This window comes from Diospyros lotus, chromosome 9 (assembly GCF_014633365.1).
Source record: "Diospyros lotus cultivar Yz01 chromosome 9, ASM1463336v1, whole genome shotgun sequence".
NCBI classification, from domain to species: Eukaryota; Viridiplantae; Streptophyta; class Magnoliopsida; order Ericales; family Ebenaceae; genus Diospyros; species Diospyros lotus.
The window spans coordinates 36130-58544 of NC_068346.1; the positions used below are offsets into that span (position 1 = coordinate 36130).

Consider the following 22415-nt stretch of genomic DNA (forward strand, 5'->3'; position numbering starts at 1 on the left):
TTCTTTTCTTGCATTTGCTAATATCCATTGCTGTAAGCTACTGTAATTGAGGAGTTCCTACTGAGAGAGCTAAAATTCAATTGGTTGTGTAAGTGTCCTATCATAAGGTTACTGGGTGATCAACTAGTGGCATATGTGTGTTTCTTGGAAATAATTTGATAGTTTGGGGCTCGAAAACAATTAGTGGTTGCAAGGTCTGTTGGGGAAGCTGAGTATAGGGCTATTGCTTAGGGCGTAACTGAAATTCTGTGGCTGAAATCCTTATTTTCAGAGTTGGGGTATTCATGTGTTCATACACCAATTGTATGGAGTGACAATCTAGCTGTTAAGAGTATTGTTGAAAATCCGATTTTTCATTCTTGCACTAAGTACATTGAGATTGTGTTATGATAGCTAGCTGATTATAATAAATAAATGTGTAATTAGGCTACTAGGATTTGAATTTCCATTTAGCATAACTGGTAGAATGTTCCAGCATGCTATAGCCACTTGCAAGCGCACATGGGCACGGTACTAACTGTTTTTGGCACCCAAACTGCTGGATCAGTATAAATAAATGATCTGAGTGCTTAAACGGACATGTTGAATGAATTTGAAAATTAGTTTCCTCCCAATTTTCTCTCAATTCTCTCTAAATCTCTCTTTGCCTCTATTCTGTTCTTTCTCCCTCCCAAATATCTTCCACTCTCTCTCCCATTTTAGTTCTCAATTCCTCGAGAACTCTCTTGTCAGATTGGTATCAGAGTAAGCTCCTGGCCAGACTTTGCTGGATGATTGGATCAATGGCGGATGGAACTAGGATGCGACAGATGGAGATGCAACTCCAACAGGTGATAATCGAGATGCAAGGAAGGGTAGGCTCAGTGATGGATAGGAAGTTGGAGGCATTGGCTGATCGCTTCAAGGGGGATATGCGCTTGCAGATTCAAGAGGAGATGCAAGAAGTTCGGGATCAAGGAAATTTGTTGCGAGATCAACTGCAATAATTTATGATGATGTTCGCGAATCAACCATAGGTGAGGATCTCTCTTGATTTTCCACCTAGAGAACGATCAGAACCAATTCTATCGAGAATTGGCATCCATCACTGTAATCAGTGTTCTAAAAGGCGCTAGGCGCTAGTCGGGCGGCAAGCTGCCGCCTAGCACCTAGGCGGGTCCTAGGTGTCGCCTAGAAAATTTAATATTTTTTAATTTTTTTTCTTAATATATTCTTTCTTTCCCCCACCCCTCAAATTTCAGCGCGTTCTCACTCCCCCCCCACCCAAAAAATTTCACAGCGCTCTCTCTCTCTCTCTCTCTCAAACCTGCCTCTTCTGAGCACATCGCTGCCCCCATTGCCAATCAGATTGTCTACCTCCTCCGAGCACATCGTTGCCCCTCGCCATTGCCAATCGGACTGTCTGCCTCCTTCGATCACATCGTTACCCCCCCGCCAATGCCAATCGAACTGTCGCTGTGTTACCACATGTAAGTCCGAAGGTTGTTCCAATCCCTGTCCAGCGGTGGTGGCTGCGACAGCGACAACAGAGTCAGGCGACCCAGGCCGATGCGGCGGCTGTGGCTGCGACTATCATCATTGATGGAGTCGGGTGAGAGGTCTTGAGCCCAAACCTCGTTTGGGCAGCCAAGGCGATGCCTCGCCGCCTTAGCTACTTAGGAGTCGCCCGATTAATTGGGCCGGTGCCTAAGGGGCCTATTTGGAGGAACTCGCGGCGGCCAGGGGCCGCCTAGTGCCTCTCCGCCACCTAAGGGGCTGATTTGGAGGAACTCGCGGTCGCCAGGCGGCCGCCTTTTAGAACATTGACCATAATGCGGGGTTGGTTGAATCAGAAGGGGAACCAGCGATAGGTGGTTGAGGAGAGAAGACGGGGACAGAGAGAACATTGACCGTAATTGGTGACGAAGAGAAGACGGGGATTTCGAGTACCTAAGTTGGAACTACCAGTATTCGAAGGTACTGAACCATGGTGGTGGTTGAGGAGATGCGAGAAGTTGTTCGAAATTCAGCAAGTACCAGAGAACCAAAGGGTGGCCCTGGTAGTAGCATACCTTCATGATGAAGGGGATGTGTGGTTTCAAGGCTGGTCCAGAGTAAGAAAGAGCTATAATTTGGATGATTTCACAAAAGGCCTTAATGAAAGGTTTGGGTAACGAGGCTGGTTAGATGTAGTGTAGGAGTTTAATTGGTTGAGGGAGGATGGATCAGTAATGGATTATCAAGCGAAATTTGAGGAACTCAAGTTCATGATGCTGGACAAGAACCCCGGCCTTACCGAAGATTACTTCATGTCAAGTTTCATAGGGCGACTCAATGATGAGCTAAGATCTGCAATGCAAGTGCTACGGCCAAAAATGGTCTCCGAAGTAGCAGAAGGGGCCTTCTTACAAGAAATGACGTTTGACGTATTGATGAGGAAACAGAAAGGGAAGAGTAGAGGAGTGCAAGGAGGGATGATAAACCAAGAGGGTAGGCTAATGGGGAAGGAGCCAATGAGGATGGGGCCTAGTGTCAAGTACTCTGTGTTACCTGCACCTCCTCAAAATATGCAGAGCAGGAACAAGATGATAGAACAAAGAAGGCTGGCTGGACTGTGCTTCAGGTGTGGAGAAAAGTACACCCCAAGGCATTAGTGTAGAAAGCAACTTCTGTTGCTGGATGGAGAAGAAAAAGAGGAAGAAGCGGAAGAAATGGCAGTAATGGAAGAAGAGGAGGAGGAAGGCAATGGAGCCATATCACTGCACGCCATCAAAGGGGTGTCCAATAGCAAAATTGTTAAGGTGAAAGAGAAGGCTCAAGATAGTTCCCTCATGGTATTAATCGATAGTGAGAGCACCCACAGCTTCATCGATGAAGCCACAGCTAAGAGGATGAGGTACCCAACAGCTAGAACTCAATCGTTATCAGTAACGGTAGCCAATGGGGACAAAGTGATTAGCAAATCAGCCTGCATGGGGTTTTGTTGGGAGATGCAAGGGAAAGAATTCCAGGCTGATCTAAGACTACTCAGGTTAGGGGGCAGCCATATTGTGCTTGGAGTGGACTAAATGCAAGAGGTGAGTCCTATTAGTTTTGACTTCAACAATATGGAAGTAACACTAGAAAAGAAAGGGAAGAGAGTGGTTCTATAGGGCCATATGGAGGTGGGGGCATGCAAAATGATGAGGGGCAAGAAGTTACAATAGATGTTTAGGAAGAAATGGGCACAGGTGGCTCATCTATTTTCCATCGAGGCCAATGACCAGCGAGAGGAGAATTCAAGGGCACGATATTCAAAATCACCCCAACAAGTACATAAACTAACCCTTTTAGAATCGTTGTTGAATGAATATCAGAATCTCTTCGTAGAACCTAAGGCATTACCTCCTAAACTTTCACTAGACCACATTATAGCTCTCATACCCCATGCTGAACCAGTAAACATTTGTTCTTACCGGTACCCACCCAAACTCAAATTTGAAATTGAGAGGATGGTCAAAGAAATGCTAGACCAATCCATTATTCTCCCAAGCCACAACCCTTTTGCTTCTCCTGTCCTATTGGTCAAAAAGAAGGATGGCACTTGGCGCTTCTGTGTTGACTACAAACAACTTAATGCCATTACCATTAAGGACAAATTTCCCATCCCAATCATTGAGGATCTACTCGATGAACTTAAACATGCAACTATATTCACCAAATTAGACTTAAGGGCAGGATACCATCAAATTAGAGTGGATCCTGATGACTTTTTTAAGATAGCATTCAGAATACATCATGGGCATTTTGAGTTTACAATCACGCCCTTTGGCCTCACAAATGCCCCAGCTACATTCCAAACCCTCATGAACCAAATTTTTGAACCTCACCTCAGAAAATTCGTGTTGGCTTTTTTTTATGACATACTAGTCTATAACCCTTCTTTTGATCAACACCTTATCCACCTTAGAGCTACATTTGAGATCCTACGATTTAATTAGCTATGTATCAAGCGGTTAAAATGTGCCTTTGCACAACCATAGGTAGAATACCTTGGGCATGTTATTTTACGGGCTAGTGTGGGGACTGACCCCAAGCAGATAGAAGCTATTGTGGCATGGCCCAAACCCTCTAACATCCGAGCCTTAAGGGGTTTCTTAGGGCTTACTGGTTACTATCGGAAGTTTGTGAAAAACTACGGCACTATAAGTAAGCCCCTGACTGAAATGCTGAAGAAAGACGGATTCAAGTGGAACCCTAAGGCAGAAGAAGCCTTTGAGCAGTTAAAAGCTACCCTGGGTAATTTGCCGACATTAGGCCTTCCTGACTTTAATAAGCCCTTCACACTGGAAATAGACGCTAGTAATACGGGAATAGGAGTAGTGCTGACTCCAAAAGGCCGACCTTTGGCATTTCTCATCCAAGCTCTAGCTCCTAGACATCAAGGCCTTAGTATTTACGAAAAAGAGCTGATGGCAGTACTAATGGCTATGGAGAGGTGGCGCCACTACTTGGAAGGGGGAAGGTTTGTCATCAAAACAGACCATGGGAGCTTGAAATTCATCCTACAACAGAGGTTGCACACTCAACTACAAAAGAAAGGTATGATTAAATTAATGGGTTTACACTATGTGATTCAATTCAGGAAATGAAGGAGAATGTTGTAGCAGATGCTTTATCTTGTTGCCATGAGAAAGGAATGGCCGCGACCGTTTCTACGGTGGTACCCGATTGGCTTCAAGAAGTTATTGACAGCTACAAGAATGATGGATGGACCAAGGAGTTACTGGAGCAATTGACAGTTAATGCAACCAACAAACCGAGCTACTCACTGGCCAACAGGGTAATAAGGTATAAAGGCAAGATGCTGATCGGTGATTGTAAAGAGTTGAAGGACAGAATAGTTCATGCATTGCATGGATCACCCATCGGAGGGCATTCGAGTATCTGAAATACATACCACAAGGTTAGACAAACATTCTTTTAGCCACAACTCAGGAAGTATGTATGGGAATATATTTTAAGATGTGAGGTCTGCAGAAGATGCAAGCGTGAAATAGTGGCCCACCTAGGGCTACTTCGGCCTCTAGAAGTCCCTGATCGCGCATGGACCAATGTCACAATGGACTTCATCAAGGGCCTACCAAAATCGGAAGGGAATGATTGTATTTTGATAGTAGTGGATAGGTTCACAAAATTTAGCCACTTCATAGCACCGACTCATCCTTTTATAGCATAGGAAGTGGCTAGAACCTACTTGGAGAATGTGGTGAAGCTACACGGAATCCCCAGGTCAATTGTATCTGATCGAGACAAAATATTTACCAGCCTCTTTTGGAATGAACTCATGAAAAGTCTAGGGACCAAACTTCTAATGTTTACAGCATACTATCTGGAAACGGATGGTCAAACAGAACGAGTTAACTAGTGTTTGGAGGGGTATCTACAGTGCTTAAGTTTTGTGCAGCCAAGGGGATGGCACCAGTGGTTGGTAGTGGCTCAGTGGTGGTACAATTCGAGCTTCTACAACTCGATCAAGATAACCCCTTTCGAGGCCCTTTATGGTTACAAGCCAGACTTACTTCCTGCCCTAGGAGGCCACACAACAGTCGCAACAGTTGAGGCCTATCTACAACAGAGACAAGAGGTACTAAGAATGGTAAAAGAAGAGTTGGCCAAGGTGAGGAATATGATGAAACAACTAGCAGATCGAAGGAGGAGTGAACGAGAATTCTCGATGGGGGATGAAGTATACTTGAAGCTCAGCCAACAACATTTCAAGGCACTAACCAAACAAACCATATCTAAGTTGAACCCCAAGTATTATGGTCTGAAGAAATCTTCTTTTGAAAGAATAATGCTCTGTCAATTATTCCCTTGAGAATGCCACAAATATATACACAGTGGATCCTAGGAATTCTCTAAATTTTAGAGATTAGATTCCTACTTTTTAGGACTAGATTACAACAACCTTAAATACAAACAAATCTAATAAAAAGGAAAGATAAGATATAACAGCCAAGATAAATCATAGAGAATAAATCAGATGATAACGAGATTAGTATCTCGACAACTCGACCATTAGCTCAACAGCTCGGCCTTCCCTCAGTTCAATAGCTCGGCCTTCCCTCAGCTCGACAGCTCGGCCTCATCAGCTCAGCAACTCAGCCTCATCAGCTCGGCAACTCGGCCTCATCAACTCGGCCTCATCAGCTTGGCAACTCGGCCTTCCAACATGGTCCATTCAAAATTTTGGAGAAAATATAAGCAATAGCTTACTGGCTGCAGCTATCTAAAGAAGCAAGGATACACCTTATCTTCCACATATCTCTTCTCAAGAAGGCAGTGGGCAAACAAAGATCTACCCCAAAATTACCCACTATGGTGGGAGAAGTACAGACGCAGTGCCGACTGCCATTGTGGACAGAAGAGTCATACAACACAATGGAGTTCCTTTGATCCAGGTGTTAGTTCAATGGTCCTCCCTTCACTCTAGCAACAATACTTGGGAGTACTTGCCAGAGCTTCTTTAGCAATTTCCCAATGCTGCAAGCTTACTACATATTTCTTGCAGACAAGAAATACCTTAAGGGGCTGGAATTGTTAAATGTGTAATTAGGCTACAAGGATTTGAATTTCCGTTTAGCATAGCTGGTAGAATGTTCCAGCATTTCAAGGCACTTCCTAGAGAACATTGTCCTGAAGATATTTTTCAACTGATAACGTTTCCTGTTTTATTTGCTTATTTATTTTTTGGTTTAATCTAAATGTATCCTTTTCCATGGATTCCTATTTAATTTTGCACTTCATGCATGCTTCTGTTTGTTACATGTTCCTTCTGAATACCTTGATTGATTTTTCACCTGAGGCATAGTTTGGTTGAATAATTTCTTCTGTATTATTTAGTTTTTACCTTTTCTTACGTGGTCAATTTGACTTTTCCTTATCGTAGTTCTTCAAATCATTAAACATCTAAAATGCAGTTTGTGATATGCTTTGATAGAATCTACAAAAAGATGCTGCTGTTGGTATTGATCCTTGGTGTGTATCAGTAGACACAGCACAAAGATGGGAGTATGCTTTTGCCAAAAAGCAACAAAAGTTGGTTCAAACATCCACAAACTTGGTTGATGAAGTTTGGGAAGATCGGCCTCCAGTTGAAATTAATCCTGTAAAGGTCCATCCTTTAGAATTTGCTGGTCGTTCTGTTGCAGATAAGCTGAATTATCTTAGAGAAAGGCTGAAAGAGGAGGAAGTTCGGGCTATTATTATCACAACACTTGATGAGGTAAGTTTTACCATTCAAGTCCCTATAATTTCTGTTCTCACATCCCATGTTGTGTTGATTCAGAGAATTTGTCTTTGATTTTATGTTCTCAACTAGCCTGATTTTTTTCACCTTTTCATTATTTTTGTATTAAGATTTGATTGCTTCTGTGCAGGTTGCGTGGTTGTATAATGTCCGTGGAAATGATGTTTCATATTGCCCAGTTGTTCACTCATTTGCCATAGTAACATCTTTCTCAGCCTTCTTTTATGTTGATAAAAGAAAGTTATCATCTGAGGTTAGCTGCTACTTTGTTTTTAGTTTTGTACATCCCCATCTCATTTGAAAGTTAACCAATGCTTATACCTATAACCTTTAGACTAATTAAACAAGCGCAACTGTAAGTAGGTAAACTCTTTTCTGGAGCAAAATGGAATTGTGATACGGGACTATGGGACAATTAGCTCAGATGTGGTCTCCCTTGCATCTAATCAGCTCACTCCTGGCTCTCTAGCTAATGGAACTCTATCTGAAGGACCAATGGACATGGAAACAGGAAATGGTGCAAGTGAAGCAGAAGAGCAGACATTCAACCTCATCTGGGTTGACCCTGGCTCTTGCTGCTTTGCTTTATACTCAAAACTGAATCCTGATCGGGTTCTCCTGAAGCAGTCACCTTTGCCGCTTGCAAAAGCTATCAAGGTATGACATAATACTATATTCTTGTAAAAATAGTTTTGAGAGAAGTTATTTTCTTAGAGCATCTCCAAAGAATGTGGCATTTCAAGCGTCAATTGCAATTTGGCGCAAGAACCTCTCCAACGAATACAGCAAAATGGTGTTGGGCACAATTTTCAAATTTGGTGTTGAGTGAATAGTATAACACCAAATTTTGGTGTTATACTATTCACCAACACCAAATTTCCTTTTTCATTTTATTTCCAATTTTACCCCTCTTTGTATAACTTCAAAACAACTTATTCCTTTTATATCCTTTGTCACTTTTATTATATTTGTATTTTTTGATTAATAATTAGAAATATAAATTAAATTGTTATAAAAAATATATACCAATGGAAATATTTTATTAAGATCTATAAAATGAGTATAATATTGAATATATTTTAAAATATTTTATAAATACCATGTTAATATAAAATGAACTATTTTTGTTTATGTATATGAAATTTTTTATTTTAATAATTACTTAATAGAAAGAAAATATTCTTAATGCAAAAATTCAATAATATAATAAAAAGCAATAACATTTCCATTAACTTAAATTAAAAATACATGATGAAAATAGAAAAAAGCTTAAAATAAAAACAACAACAACATGGCTTAAAAATAAAACTTAATGAAAGGTAGGTTATCATACATTAGATAAAAGTTAGTGTTATGTAGTAAAGTTAGTTGTGAAATAAATGGGAAAAAAATATGTGGATAAAAGAAGATAAGAAAATTAGTTGAAATATTAAGTGAAAAAAACATTTATGGGAAAAATTGTTTCTTTGATTTAAATTATTAGTTGAAAAATGAGATGGATAAATAATTAGGTGGATAAACAATTAGTATGATAAAAGTTAGGCAAAAATAATTAATTAAAAATTTAGTAAAAAAATTAATTAGAATAACATATTTTGAAAAAAATTTAAAAAAATAGTAGGAGGTGTAATTTTTAATTTTTTATAAAATGTGACTAATTATTTTTAATTATATTATACTAAGTTAAATAAATAAATTAATATTTATTAAATATTTATTTATAGAATATTCCTTAAAGATTCTCTTTTATACTAATTTGGTGTTACACATTGGAGACAACACCAATTTGGTGTTAAAATTTTTGGTGTAAACCACTGTTGGACACCAAACTGGATTTGGGGTCCAACATTGGAGTTGCTCTTATATTTTCTGATGTTGGTTGTTAAACCAGTACTGCTATCCCCTGATATCCAGAATTCAGTTCATGATGACTAGATGTCATATGATTCCTTCTTAATATTTTCTCATGGCACGCAGAGCTTTTGGCTGGGAAATATCTGTTACCGCTTTATGATATAAGTAGATGAACCAAAATCTTCCTTTGTCACCATGACACCTTATTGATGCTGTTTTTATGCTAGTTGTGTAGGCAATATGCCATTGAACTGTGTGCAGAGAACACAATATGCATCTTTAGCAATCTTTAGCATGCCTGTGATGTGCCTACCAATGATTTTGGGGATAGAATAACTCAAATGAAAGCCCTTGAAGAATGAAATTATATTTCCTGTTTACTGTTTAATTGGAATGCTTGAAATTCGAATTTCTCATATCTATATTATGTCTATGCAGGTTTTTTTGTTTATGAAATTATGTAGTTTATATTGAATCGCATCAATTGTCAACATTTTTGCATTCCCACCATTGCTTTTGGACTGATACCAGACTGTTTTACATTTCAGAACCCTGTTGAGTTGGATGGGTTGAAAAAAGCACACATTAGGGATGGTGCAGCTGTTGTGCAGTATCTTGTGTGGCTTGATAATCAGGTAATTGTTAATCTGGTGTGTTTTGATTTGTGTATTCTATTATGTCTGAGCTTTCCTTTCTCTCTCTTTTCTACCCTCCCCCCCCTCCCATTAAAAAAAAGAAAACCTGTTTTAGATAACGTGAATGTAAAAAAGCTTAGGCTTGTGATTTTGTTGTTGTAAATAATGTGCATTGTATTCAACAGAGTTCCTCTTGACTCGTTCAGGGTCATGTTAGGCACATATTTGTCTGTTGACGAGTATATGCTCCCTTAACTACATTTGTCTGAAATAAAATGCTATTGTGCCACATGGCCCACACCACTTAACTAGCTTTTCCTATTGTACTGAAATTTGCTTCAATTGTCTTCAGCTCCTTCCTTCTCCTTGCGCCCCCCCCCCAACAGAAAATAAAAAAGAAGAGAAAATTATCTTGTTTCTATATAATTTGCAATCATATTAAGTGTTAGTAACTGTTGATGAGTGGAGCATTGCATGATACCACAAACTGCTTTTTGCCCATCATAGAATGTTCTTGTACTACATATAAATGCTCCATGTGCCTCTAAGCACAATCGCCATGTGCTTTGATATGTCTTTGGCAATCTGCTAAGGAAATCTTGGAACTGAGGCCTTTGCCTTTTCCTTTTTCTTTTCCTGTTCTCACAGAGACTTGTGCATTCCGTTTGTACATACAAATGTTGTGTGGGATATTATTTGAGAAAAAAATTGCTTCTTCGTTTTGACTTCATTGTACTATTTTTAATGAAAGCCTCATATCTGCTTCATTTCAAATTTACAGATGCAAGAATACTATGGGGCTTCTGGTTATTTCATGGAGGTGGAGAGTAAGAACAAGAGAAAACATCTGTAAGCTATTTATGTCAGTTGCCAGTTTTGTCATATTGTAGTGCAAAGTGACTACTTCAATTCTAAAAATAATCTTTTTCACGCTTGACAGAATATGTTTTTGTGAATAATTGTATTCTTTTATTAATACCATAAATTGTGCCTTGGGCTGTATTATGGATCAACTGATTGAGAAGTGGCTGATGATAGACATTATTTATAGAAGGTTAGATATAGAAACTTCTTCTCAAGACCCAATTCCTATGTGGTAGCATACTAGGCAAGTTTTGGTATATCATTTAGTTATAGGACCCAAACATTTTACTTCACCTGGAATTTTCTGGTGATGGTTCTAAGAGTCCAAAAGTTAGCTTCAACTAGTACTTTTGGGCAAGAGCCCCATTGCCTGTGATGTTTCTATTTGGCATGGTAAGCCAATGTATAAACTCTTTTCTTTCTTATATTACACAGTAACCATAGACATGATGTTACATTTGATTGGAGAATTATGCAAACTGCTGCTTAAATTAAGAAGTTATGCATTAGTCTTCATATCATGTAAATTCTTATGTGCACTAAAGCACATAGCTTCCTATCTGTTTATTAACTTTACTATTCACCAAGCGTGAACCCTAATCACCTGCACTAGTCACTTGTAACCCAGCATATTTCTTTTAACATATGGTAGGGAAACTATGAAGCTGACTGAAGTTTCTGCAAGTGATAAGCTAGAGGGATTCCGTGCATCAAAAGAGGTATTGCCTTCTTGTGTGCTCTTTCTATCTTCCTTTCTTTTTAAAGGAGCATGTGACCAATAATGGTTGTATAATAGAACTACTAGAATTAGAAAGCATTTCCTTATTATGAAATTGGAGCGAAGAACCTATATGATCTGAATCCTGTTTTATTAATGAGCTCAAAAGGAAAAGCACTTCTGATGTATGTTTTCCTTTGTTGTTGCATGTTTTTACCAATTGGCTTTTGTCAATTAAGAGGTTGATTTGCTCACCTGTTGGCCTGTCAAGGAAGGGAACAGATAAAAAAAAACACAGAAACACAAGATAAAAGAAAAAAATGCTGAGGGCAAGAATACAATGGACAGGAGATTTATAAGGAAAGAAAACCAAACCCCATCTTTTGTCTAAAACCAATGTAATCTTGTTCTCTTTCTTCTTTTTAATTTAAAATTAAATTTCTATTTGTTTGATTTTTTTATGTTTTTGCTTTGAATAGAAAGATGTAGCAGATGTTATTTGTGTTCTCTAATTGAGAATCATATTTTGTTTCATAAGATTGTGGCCTTATGACATTATTTACTTGCAGCATTTTAAAGGGTTAAGTTTTCCTACTATTTCATCTGTTGGGCCCAATGCTGCAATTATCCATTATGCTCCAGATGCTAAAACATGCTCAGAACTTGATCCTGATAGCATCTACTTATTTGATTCAGGAGCCCAGGTTTGTTAGCTATCTTAAGCACGTATGGCTCCTAGTTCATGTGCAAAACTAACCAATAATCATCAGTTATACCATATGCTCTTTTCATTTTTCTGATAACGTGGTGTCTTGTGTTTGCTTGTTGAAGTATCTTGATGGAACAACTGATATAACACGGACAGTTCATTTTGGGAAACCTTCAGCTCATGAGAAAGCATGCTATACTGCGGTATGTGGTAATTGTTAATTTCTGTGTAACCATTGCCTGGTTATCCATTCTTGAAATCCAATCTTACATTGATCAGTCCCAATCAGAAACATGGTTGTCCTAGTTTTTGCTTTGACTAATTTACAGGGGCTACTAGCTGTTTAGAATTGTTGTTGTGTTTGACAAGATGTATATAAGCTGAGAACCAAGACATTAAAATTTGCAAAGATGAAGCATAAATCAGACTAGAAATACTTTGAAATGGACTTAAAACTCTGCAGAGCTTATAAATGTATAAGTACCGTTTTGAACTGAAACTGGATTTATGTTTGGATTTGGCATTTAAAAGGAGAAGATTTGTTTTTGATATAAGAATCAATAGTAGGAAATATAGTGTAGCTAGTCACTGGGCTGAATGAACAAAAGAGGTATTAGAGGCCTAAACGTAATTACTTGAGAAAATTGGAAATGGATCAGTAATCATGCATCCCCAACTGCATGCTAAGAGACCAGTTGTGTATGAGACCATTGATCAACAGTAGTGAGTTAAATGGAAGGGATCAGATGCACCATAGGAAAGTTCACTGCAATACTTGGTAGTCAAACCTGAAGCTTGATTTCCTTCCACCTACTGCTTCCATTTTGATTTTGGTACTGATAGTATATCCCATGGGCACATGGATACTGCCCTTTTAAGGATATTACGCAATGTTTGTGATTCTATTATCCCTCCCTCTAAGCACATTCAAGATTGGGATTGAAGTTGCAGAATGTTATTAGGAGGATAGTATTTGTTATTCAAGTTTTGCATTGAGTGGCTGGAAAGTTATAAGGACTCGGACATCCTTTTGAGGATTATGTGCGGCAGTGGCAGTTAGGAAAATTAGGCTAATTGTATATATTATATTAAGTGAAGGGTAGTTAGGGGAATGTCCTGGTTATATCATCTCTCTTGTAACTCATGCCCTTGTGTCTATAAATAAGAGGTTGTGGGTAATCTGTCGGACACTTGTGATTGATCATTCTCATTGATAGTTTCCGATAGCTGTATTGTAAGAGAAAGCCTAGAAAGATAGCCTTGAAATCTTGCAGTGAGAGTTCTTGTATATCAGTGAGGGAAAAGGGATTGTGCGAGTGAGATTCTTGTAGTGTTTTTCATCAAGTTCTAGTAGATTGCTCTCTCTGAAAGCGGTTGGATGTAGGACTGATTCTATCAGTTCGAACCAGGATAAATCTCGATGCCTATTGTGTGGTTTGATTATTCTTAACTTTGATCTTTTAAATTATGTTTCTGTTCTTTATTTTTGGTTTATGTTGTATGTTGTATCGGCTAGTTATTGAGGGTGAGAGTTAGTATTTGTTGGCTTCTTGGGTGATTTAACAGACTGCCAGTGCTCCCAATTCTAACAAATTGATATTAGAGCCGGGTCTCTCATCAAGAACCTTCAAGAATCATTAGAATTTGACACATACCCGCAAGAATGACTTCTACAGCCTCTGCCACATGGTATGATGTGCAGAAATTCGATAGCCAAAACGATTTTGGCCTATGGAAGATGAAGATGAGGGTCTTATTAGGAAACCTAGGTCTGGAAGAAGCCTTAGAGGCTGAAAAGAAAATACCTGAAACTTTCACTAAGGAACAGAAAAAGGAAATCTGTGAAAGGAGAAAGGAAATCAACAAGAAAGCCTTTAACACTCTAATTCTTAGCCTTGGAGATAAAGTGTTGTGGAAGGTGTCAAAGATGATATCCGTTGAAGACCTTTGGAATAGGCTAGAAACTCTCTATATGACCAAAATCCTTTCTATCCGGTTGTATTTAAAAACAAAGTTATTTTCATGCAAAATGATTGAGAGTCAAAGGTTACAAGATCACATTGATAGTTTTAATAAACTATGTTTAGATCTTGAAAAAATTGATATTAAATATGATGATGAGGATAAGGCATTAGTCTTATTGCACTCACTTCCAAAATCATATGAGACTTTTGTAGACATATTGAAGCATGGTAGAGACAAATTGGCTCTAGATAATGTTATAGGGGCTTTGAATTCTAAGGAATTACAACATAAAGTAGAGGCTAAGAAGACTGATGGAAATGTATTAGCAAGTGAAATTTAGGACACAATAGAGAGACCCTAGACATAAAGGTAGGTCTCGGTCAAAATCTAGAATTGGCAAGAAAATTATTAAGTGTTTTCATTGCCATGAAGAAGGGCATATAAAGAAGCATTGCCTAAATAGGAAGAAAAATTTCCAAGATATGTCCAGCCCCGAATTCTCAAACTCCATTTGTGAGTTTGATTATGATAGTGCCGATGCACTAGTGATATTAAGTAAGGATGAGAAGGATGTGTGGGTGCTTGATTCGGGATGCTCATTTCATATGACTCCCCATAGAGAATGGTTGCAAAACTATAAGGACATTGGTGGAGGTAGAGTCCTTATAGGAAATAACCATGAATGTAGCATAATGGGAATTGGGGATATAAGACTTAGGCTGCATGATGGTATAGTTAAAACCTTAACTGCTGTAAGGGTGATGGTGGAGTTCTTAAGGTGTCAAGGGGGTCTCTAGTTTGCATGAAGGCTTCTCTTAAGAATGGCATTTATGTGCTGCAGGAAGCCACAGTGTGTGGTGATGCAGCCTTAGGAGAAGCCAAGAGTTATGAACAGTCCAGTTTATGGCACTATAGGATGGCCTATATAAGTGACCAAGGCCTTAAGGAGCTATCTAATCAAGGAATTTTAGGTGCTGGAAAATTTACAGCATTAGATAAATGTGACACTTGTATCCTAGGAAAGTCTATAAAAGTTAAATTCCCTAGGAAAGCCACCCACTCATCAAAAGCCCAATTAGATTATATACATTCTGACCTATGGGGGCCTAGTCAATCCTTAACTCATGGAGGGGCAAGATATTTCTTATCCATTATAGATGATTACTCTAGGATGGTTTGGGTTCATGTTTTAAAATCAAATGATCAAACTTTTGAGGGTTTCAAAACCTGGAAAATCATGATAGAGAATCAAATGGGTAGGAAAATAAAGATCATTAGAACCAATAATGGTCTAAAATTTTGTAATAGAGACTTCTCTCAAGTGTGTAATGAAAATGGCATTCTAAGGCACCTTCAGCCCCTAGAAACCCTAGGAGCCGAAAGGATGAATAGGACCCTCTTAGAGAGGGTGAGGTGCATGTTAATACATGCTAGGCTGCCTAAGGCATTTTGGGGAGAGGTTGTAACAACAGCCGCATATGTAATCAATAGATCCCCATCTGTAGCTATAGGGTTTAAAACACCCTATGAGATGTGGAAAGGCCATAAACCAAGTCTCGAACATGTGAAGGTATTTGGTTGTATTGCCTATACTCATGTGAAGCAAGGCAAGTTAGAGCCTAGGGCCAAACGTTGCCTATTTATATCTTTAAGGCCTTGGTCACATTAAGAACAGCCTCAAATTACTCAGCTAACTACCATAACAAGGTCTAAGTGGGCAGTCATGGCAAGCAAAATCCTAATCGAAGTGTGTCTCAGAACTTGATGCGGTCTCTAACCGGTTCAAGAGACAAGATAGAAGGCAGTTCAAGAGCTGGTCCAAACCGGCCCAAAAGCAGCCAGCTTGGCCCAACCTGGCCAGTCAAGAACCATAGGACTTCTACTTCTATTTTACTTCATATGTTTTAGGATTTTAATTCCACTTCATATCTGTTAGGGTTTTATTTCTATTAGAATTCTAATTGGATTTTATTTACAATATTAGATGGATTAGCCAAACACTATATATACTTATTAGTTAGGGTTTGTAAACAGTTTTTTAATTGAACTTTCTGCAAGCCTATTTGGTTTTATCAGCAAGCTAGATTCAGCTTTGCGCCTACTTGAGGGACACATTTCGGTGTTGAAACTTGCTTCTTTCAAGGTTTCTTTTGTGTGTTTTCTCTACACGCGCTACACACTGCATCACAACTAGTGAGAACACTTCATTAAAATCTACCCCTTCCACTTAGGTGAAACCCCTTGCTACTAACCTAGCCTTATACCTAGGTTTTGACTCAATTCCTGCCCCTTCCTTAATTTTTAACCACCATTTACACCCTACCACCCTCTTACCTAAGGGTCTATTAACCAAGGTCCAAGTTTTATTCTTTCTAATATATTTCATCTCGGATTCCATGGCTGCAAGCCATTTCTTTCAATCCTTAGATCTTACAGCCTCTTCATATGAGATAGGCTCCTCTCCAGCTATTTCTGATGCACTGGACAGTGCATATGCCACTAAATCAGAGTATCCATACCTTGATGGAGGTCTAACTACTATCCTTTGCCTATCTCTAGCTACATTATACCTATCAATACTAGGGATACCACCTGTACTTGATGAACCAGCACTATCAGAGTGCTGATTTTCATCAAAACTAGAAGAATCATCATCTTCTGATGGCTGGAAGTTATCAAAACTAGAGGATCTTGAGTCAGCACTATGCTGTCCTGCTGCTAAGTCCATTGGACTATCATAAGCAGCATCATCCAAATCATGGCTGCCACTGGCAGTATCATGACTACTGCTGGCGGCATCCTGGCTGCCATTTGCTGCATCCAATCCAACCCTGGCAGCATCATAAACATGCTGTTTCTGAACAGTTTCCCTTGCCTTTTCCTTCTCATCCTCTATCTTTTCTTTTAAGAATGAATTTTCCTTAAAGACTACATCCCTACTAACTATAGTCCTTGGCATATCTTCCTTTAGTTAGCTTAGTAATCTAAATAAATGTGTAGTTAGGCTACTAGAATTTGAATTTCCGTTTTAGCATGCTAGTAGAATGTTCCAGCATGCCATTAGCCATTGTAACTGCACATGGGCAAGGGACCAACCGTTTTTTGCACCAAACTTAGCGTGGATCAGTATAAGTATTTGATCAAGCGCCAAACTACACATGTTGAATGAAATTGGAAATTAGTTTCCCTCCAATCCTCTCTCTACATCTCTCTCTCCGTTCTGATCTCTCTCTCCCTCCCTCCCAAATATCTTCCATTCTCTCTCAATTCTCATTATCAATTCCTCAAGAACTCTCTTGTTAGACTTGTAATTTGAGAAATTGGTATCAGAATGGAGATGCAACTCCAACAGGTAGACGGAACTAGGATGCGACAGATGGAGATGCAACTCCAACAGGTGACGGCGACGGTGTCTGAGATGCAGGGAAGGATGGAAACGATGGAGGAAAGAGTAGGTTCAGCGATGGATAGAAAGTTGGAGGCACTGGCCAATCGCCTCAGGGGGATATGCGTTTGCAGATCCGAGAGGAGATGCAGGAAGTTCAGGATCAAGGAAATTTGTTGTAGGATCAACTGCAACAATTTATGATGATGTTCACAAATCAACCACAGGTGAGGATCTCCCCTAATTTTCCACCTAGAGAACAATCAGAGGCAATTCTACTAGGAATTGGCGTCTATCACCGTAGTGTGGGGTTGGCAGAATTGGAAGGGGAACCAACCATAAGGGGAAGAATTATTGCTGGAGAGAAGAGGAGGGTTACTAGATCGGGCACAACAGACTGGATTTCCAGTACCTAAACTGGAACTACTGGTATTTGAGGGTGTTAAACCTCAATGGAGGCTAAGGCAATGCGAGAAATTGTTCGAAATTCACTAGGTGTTGGAGAACCAGAGGGTGGCCCTGGTAGTAGCATACCTCCATGATGCGGGGGATGTGTGATTTCAAGGCTACTCCAGAGTAAGGGAGAGCTATAATAGAGAGGATTCCACAATTGGCCTTAATGAGAGGTTTGGGGAATGAGGCCGATTGGATGTGGTGCAGGAATTCAATCGCTTGAGGTAGGAAGGATCGGTGATGGATTATCACCCGAAATTCAAGGAGCTCAAGTTTATGATGTTGAACAGGAATCTCGGCTCGACGGAAGAGTACGTTGTGTCAAGTTTCATAGGGGGACTAAATAATGAGCTAAGATTGGTAGTTCAGGTGCTCCGACCAAGAACGGTCTTTGAAGCAGTAGAAGGGGCCTTCTTACAAGAAATGACGTTTGGAGCTTTAATGAGGAAGCAGAGGGGGCTGAGCAAAGTAGTGCAAGGAGGGATTATACCCCAAGGAAGTAGGCCAATGGGGAAGGAGCAGATGAGGATGGGGCCTGGCATTAGGTACCTCGCGTTACCTACAACCCCTCAAAATATGCAAAACAGAGACAAGATGATAGAACAAAGAAGGATGGTTGGACTATGCTTCAAGTGTGGGGAGAAGTACATCCCGAGGCATCAGTGTAGGAAACAACTTCTGTTGCTGGATGGAAAAGAAGAGGAAGAGGAGGAAATTGCAGTGATGGAAGAAGAGGAGGAGGAAGGCAGTGGAGCCATATCCCTGCATGCCATCAAAGGAGTGGCCAATAGCAAAATTTTCAAGGTTGAAGGGAAGGTGTAAGATAGTACCCTTATGGTATTGATCGATAGTGGGAGCACCTACAGTTTCATCAATGAGGCCACGACTAAGAGGATGAGATACCCAATGGCTAGAACTCAGCTGTTGTTAGTAATAGTAACCAATGGGGACAAAGTGATTAGCAAATCAGCTTGCCTAGGGTTTTGTTGGAAGATGGAAAGGGAGGAATTCCAGGCTAACCTCAGGCTACTTAGGTTGGGGGGCTGCCATATTGTGCTTGGACTGGATTGGATACGAGAGGTGAGTCCTATTAGTTTTGATTTCAACAATATGGAAGTAACATTGGAAAAAAGGGGGAAAATGGTGGTTCTACAGGGCAATATGGAGGTGGGGGCTTGCAAGATGATGAAGGGTAAGAAGTTGCTGCGGATGTTCAAGAAGAAATGGGCACAAGTGGCTTAACTATTTTCCATTGAAGCCACCGATCAATAGGAGGAGAATACAAGGAGGGGATGCTTAGAACCCTCTCGGCAAGTGCATGAATTGACCCTTTTAGGTTCATTGCTAAATGAATATCAGGATCTCTTCTAGAAGCTAAGGCATTGCCCCCTAAACGTTCATTAGACCATATCATACCTCTCATACCCCATGCTGAACTAGTAAACATTCGTTCTTACCAGTACCCACCCTGTAACACCTCGCCTTCTCAAAGGGCGTGTCACTATGCTGGGGCCCGTCGTATCCATACATAATCCCTTTTCTTATACATTTCTCATACATCAAATGTCGTATGTCAAAGGGAAACCCCCTAGCAAATCTTTAAATATGCGGAAGCGATAATCGAAACCTGATATGGTGCATACCTAAATTCACCTTATATTATATATCATAAAGAATTCGTACCATATATTACATCATATCTTTAACAGCCTTAATACATGAAGAATCCATAATATTCTAACAAGGCTAATAATCAATAAAGTATCAGCTAAAACATATCCGAGTCAGCTCGCTGAATCCATCGGCCACGCCATCACGTGCTGTCATATCTCAACCTGCTCCTTGCCCTAACTGCAAGTCTAAAACTGGAACGTTGAATGTTCCAGGGGCATAACCCTATTAGAAGATGAAACTTCTAGCGAGGGTCCAAAAACATATATATGAATGCATGATGCAATAACATGAACAATATTTCTACCCTTTAATGTAACTTCTCAGGCCCACCAGCTTGGCTAGGAATCTTAGGCAAATCCTGAACCTCTGCAGGATAAGTCTAACGTTATTCCCTCAATGCCCTAGGGGAATTACGGCTACACTCTGGGGGCGACATCCAATTCCCATGCACAAATATCAATACGACAATAATATCGTGCCATGCAAATATCACGACTTTCCATGCAATATGACAAAATGAATATTGCACTCATAAATAGCATGCATATATAACAATCATATCATAAATATAAGTTCTTGTGAGAAAAATCACTCACCTTTGCCCAAAGATCAAGACACCTCGAAAAGCGTGCATCGCCTCGATATGCGTGCCAGACCTCGATTCTCATGCCAACTCTCAAAAGTTGCACCAATCACATCATCTTGATCACCTCAATCATAAAATGATATTTTATCACTAAATATATCAATATTCCATTTTCTTCCTATTTTCCTTCATTTTCCCTTCTAAAAATCCCAATAAATACCTCGGGACCATTTCCTCAAATCTATCTTCACAACAATTCATAATATCCAATGAAATTCAAAGGAAAAATACTGAACTTACCCGGATGTTGCGTTTTTACGCAAAACGAGTCTCTTTGGTGCTAAAATCGAGACATCGGGAATCCCAAACCCAGATATTTTTGCACGAACCTCCATAAAACATTTTTCTATAATTTCTAGGATTTTTTGCAGAATTTTCCAGAAGTCCACGCGCTCCAACAGGCTAGGGCGAGTGGCCGCGCATGAAGGGTAGCGCGTGCCGGCCACTCGTCGGTCGTCTTCGTCGGCGATCTTTTTTCAACGACGGCCGATTGCTCCACCAATGGCTAGCCCTCTTCCAGTCGATCATCATGGCCAAGTTTGAGCCTCAAAGGAGTACCGAAAGACCTCCAACCGGACGGCCAAAGCTTTGGCTTGGCCGTCCGCCTCCTTTTCTGGTGAGGCCTCGAATAGCCTTCAATCTTGCTCCAAAACACCTCATTTTCTCCAGATTTGATCTACCTCTTATGGGCTTCAAAAGCCCCTTAAAATGGAGCCTTAATTTGTTCAAAACAACGGCTGATTTGAAGTTTAAAGTTTCTCAAAACTCTTAGCCACCCTTGACTATTTATAGCCAAATCTGAGCTCCCAAAACCCTCTTGCTCGCTTATTACACACTCAAAGGCGTCTCTACCTCCCTTAGATCAGCCTGGGAGCAACCCTAGCCGACCAAATCATCACTTGCAGAGGCCGACTGTGCGACCAACATTCTGGTCAGATTTTCTTCGATTTCCAGCCACCATGGTGGCCATTTGTCGGCTTTTCCTTCACAACAATTGCTCCCCCGACCATCCCTCGTGCATCCCGTGCCTTAGATTGCTTGTCGGCGATCGTCCGTGCCATGGTCGGGTTTACTTTGGCCAAGTTTTGCTTATTTGCACTTTGGCCCTCCCAGCTTCGGCTATTTCCAGTTTAACCCATTTTGTAGAGTTTTGGGACATGGAGAACATCTTTCAAAATTAGGTAATTGTTAACAAGGATATCCCCTATTCCAGCAACAGTAGTTAGAGATCCATCAGCCAATACAATCTTTTTAGTACTGGGGCATGGTTTGTAGTTTAGAAATTTGTGTGAAAAATGGGTCATGTGGTCAGTTGCATCGAAATCAAGTACCCAGTGTGATTTAAAACCTAAATCTGAAGCATTTAAGCAACAAGATTTGAAGCACTAACACCTTGCTCTTTTTCAAGAGACCCTAATAGGTTCCTTAACTTCTCAATCTCCTCCTGTTTGAGCCCCATCAATCCTATTTCTTTGCCTTCTGTATGCTCTTGGTCACTGTAGTTGGTCATATGAGATGGTTGTTGACCATTGGCAATGTAGGCCTGAACCTTAGCCTTAAGTTGTTGTCCTCCTTTTGTTGGCTTCCCATGAAGCTTCCAATATTTATCAACTGTATGCCTTGGGTTCTTACAGAAAGTGCACCACAAACTATCTTTGTTTGTGGTCCAACTTGTATCCATGAATCTTTTATCTTCTTTAGTCCCTTTTACACGTCTAGCTCCTTTTAGAGTCAATAGAGCTGAATTCTCCAAGTGACCATGCTCCAACATAACTCCTCTTCGACCTTCTTCTGCACGTTCAATAGAAATTACTTCATTTAAGGGGGGTAGATTAGGCTTACCAAGAATCTGAATTCTAACAGCATCATATTCTAAATTTAGTCCAGCCAATAAATCATATATTCGCTCCTTCTCTACAAATCTCTTTTGGATTGCTGCATCTTCACTGCATTTCATTTGGATGCACTGATAGTGATCCAATTCTTGCCACAAGGTCTGCAACAAGTTGGAATATTCGGTGATAGACCGATTCCCTTGCTTGGTTGCTGCTGCCTTGGTCCTAAGTTCATAAATCTGAGCGGCATCACGTACCTTCGAATAGGTAATCTTCACCGCCTCCCATATCTCCCTTGCCGTTGTTAAGAACATAACGGTATCACTAATCTCTGGATTCATGGAGTTCCATAGCCAAGACATGACTAATGAATCTTTTACATCCCATGCACCATACATAGGATCATT

At 40.0% G+C, this 22415-nt stretch overlaps 1 protein-coding gene across 1 annotated transcript in view; it reads left to right on the top strand.

Annotated features, from left to right (window-relative positions):
- Positions 1–22415, top strand: part of LOC127809771 (aminopeptidase P1) — a 54460-nt gene that overhangs the window by 15712 nt on the left and 16333 nt on the right. The window contains exons 4-11 of the mRNA XM_052348835.1: positions 6962–7246; positions 7401–7523; positions 7634–7927; positions 9673–9759; positions 10541–10608; positions 11276–11342; positions 11911–12045; positions 12173–12253. Coding sequence (XP_052204795.1) covers positions 6962–7246; positions 7401–7523; positions 7634–7927; positions 9673–9759; positions 10541–10608; positions 11276–11342; positions 11911–12045; positions 12173–12253 — 1140 coding nt within the window. The remainder of the gene's footprint in view (positions 1–6961; positions 7247–7400; positions 7524–7633; positions 7928–9672; positions 9760–10540; positions 10609–11275; positions 11343–11910; positions 12046–12172; positions 12254–22415) is intronic.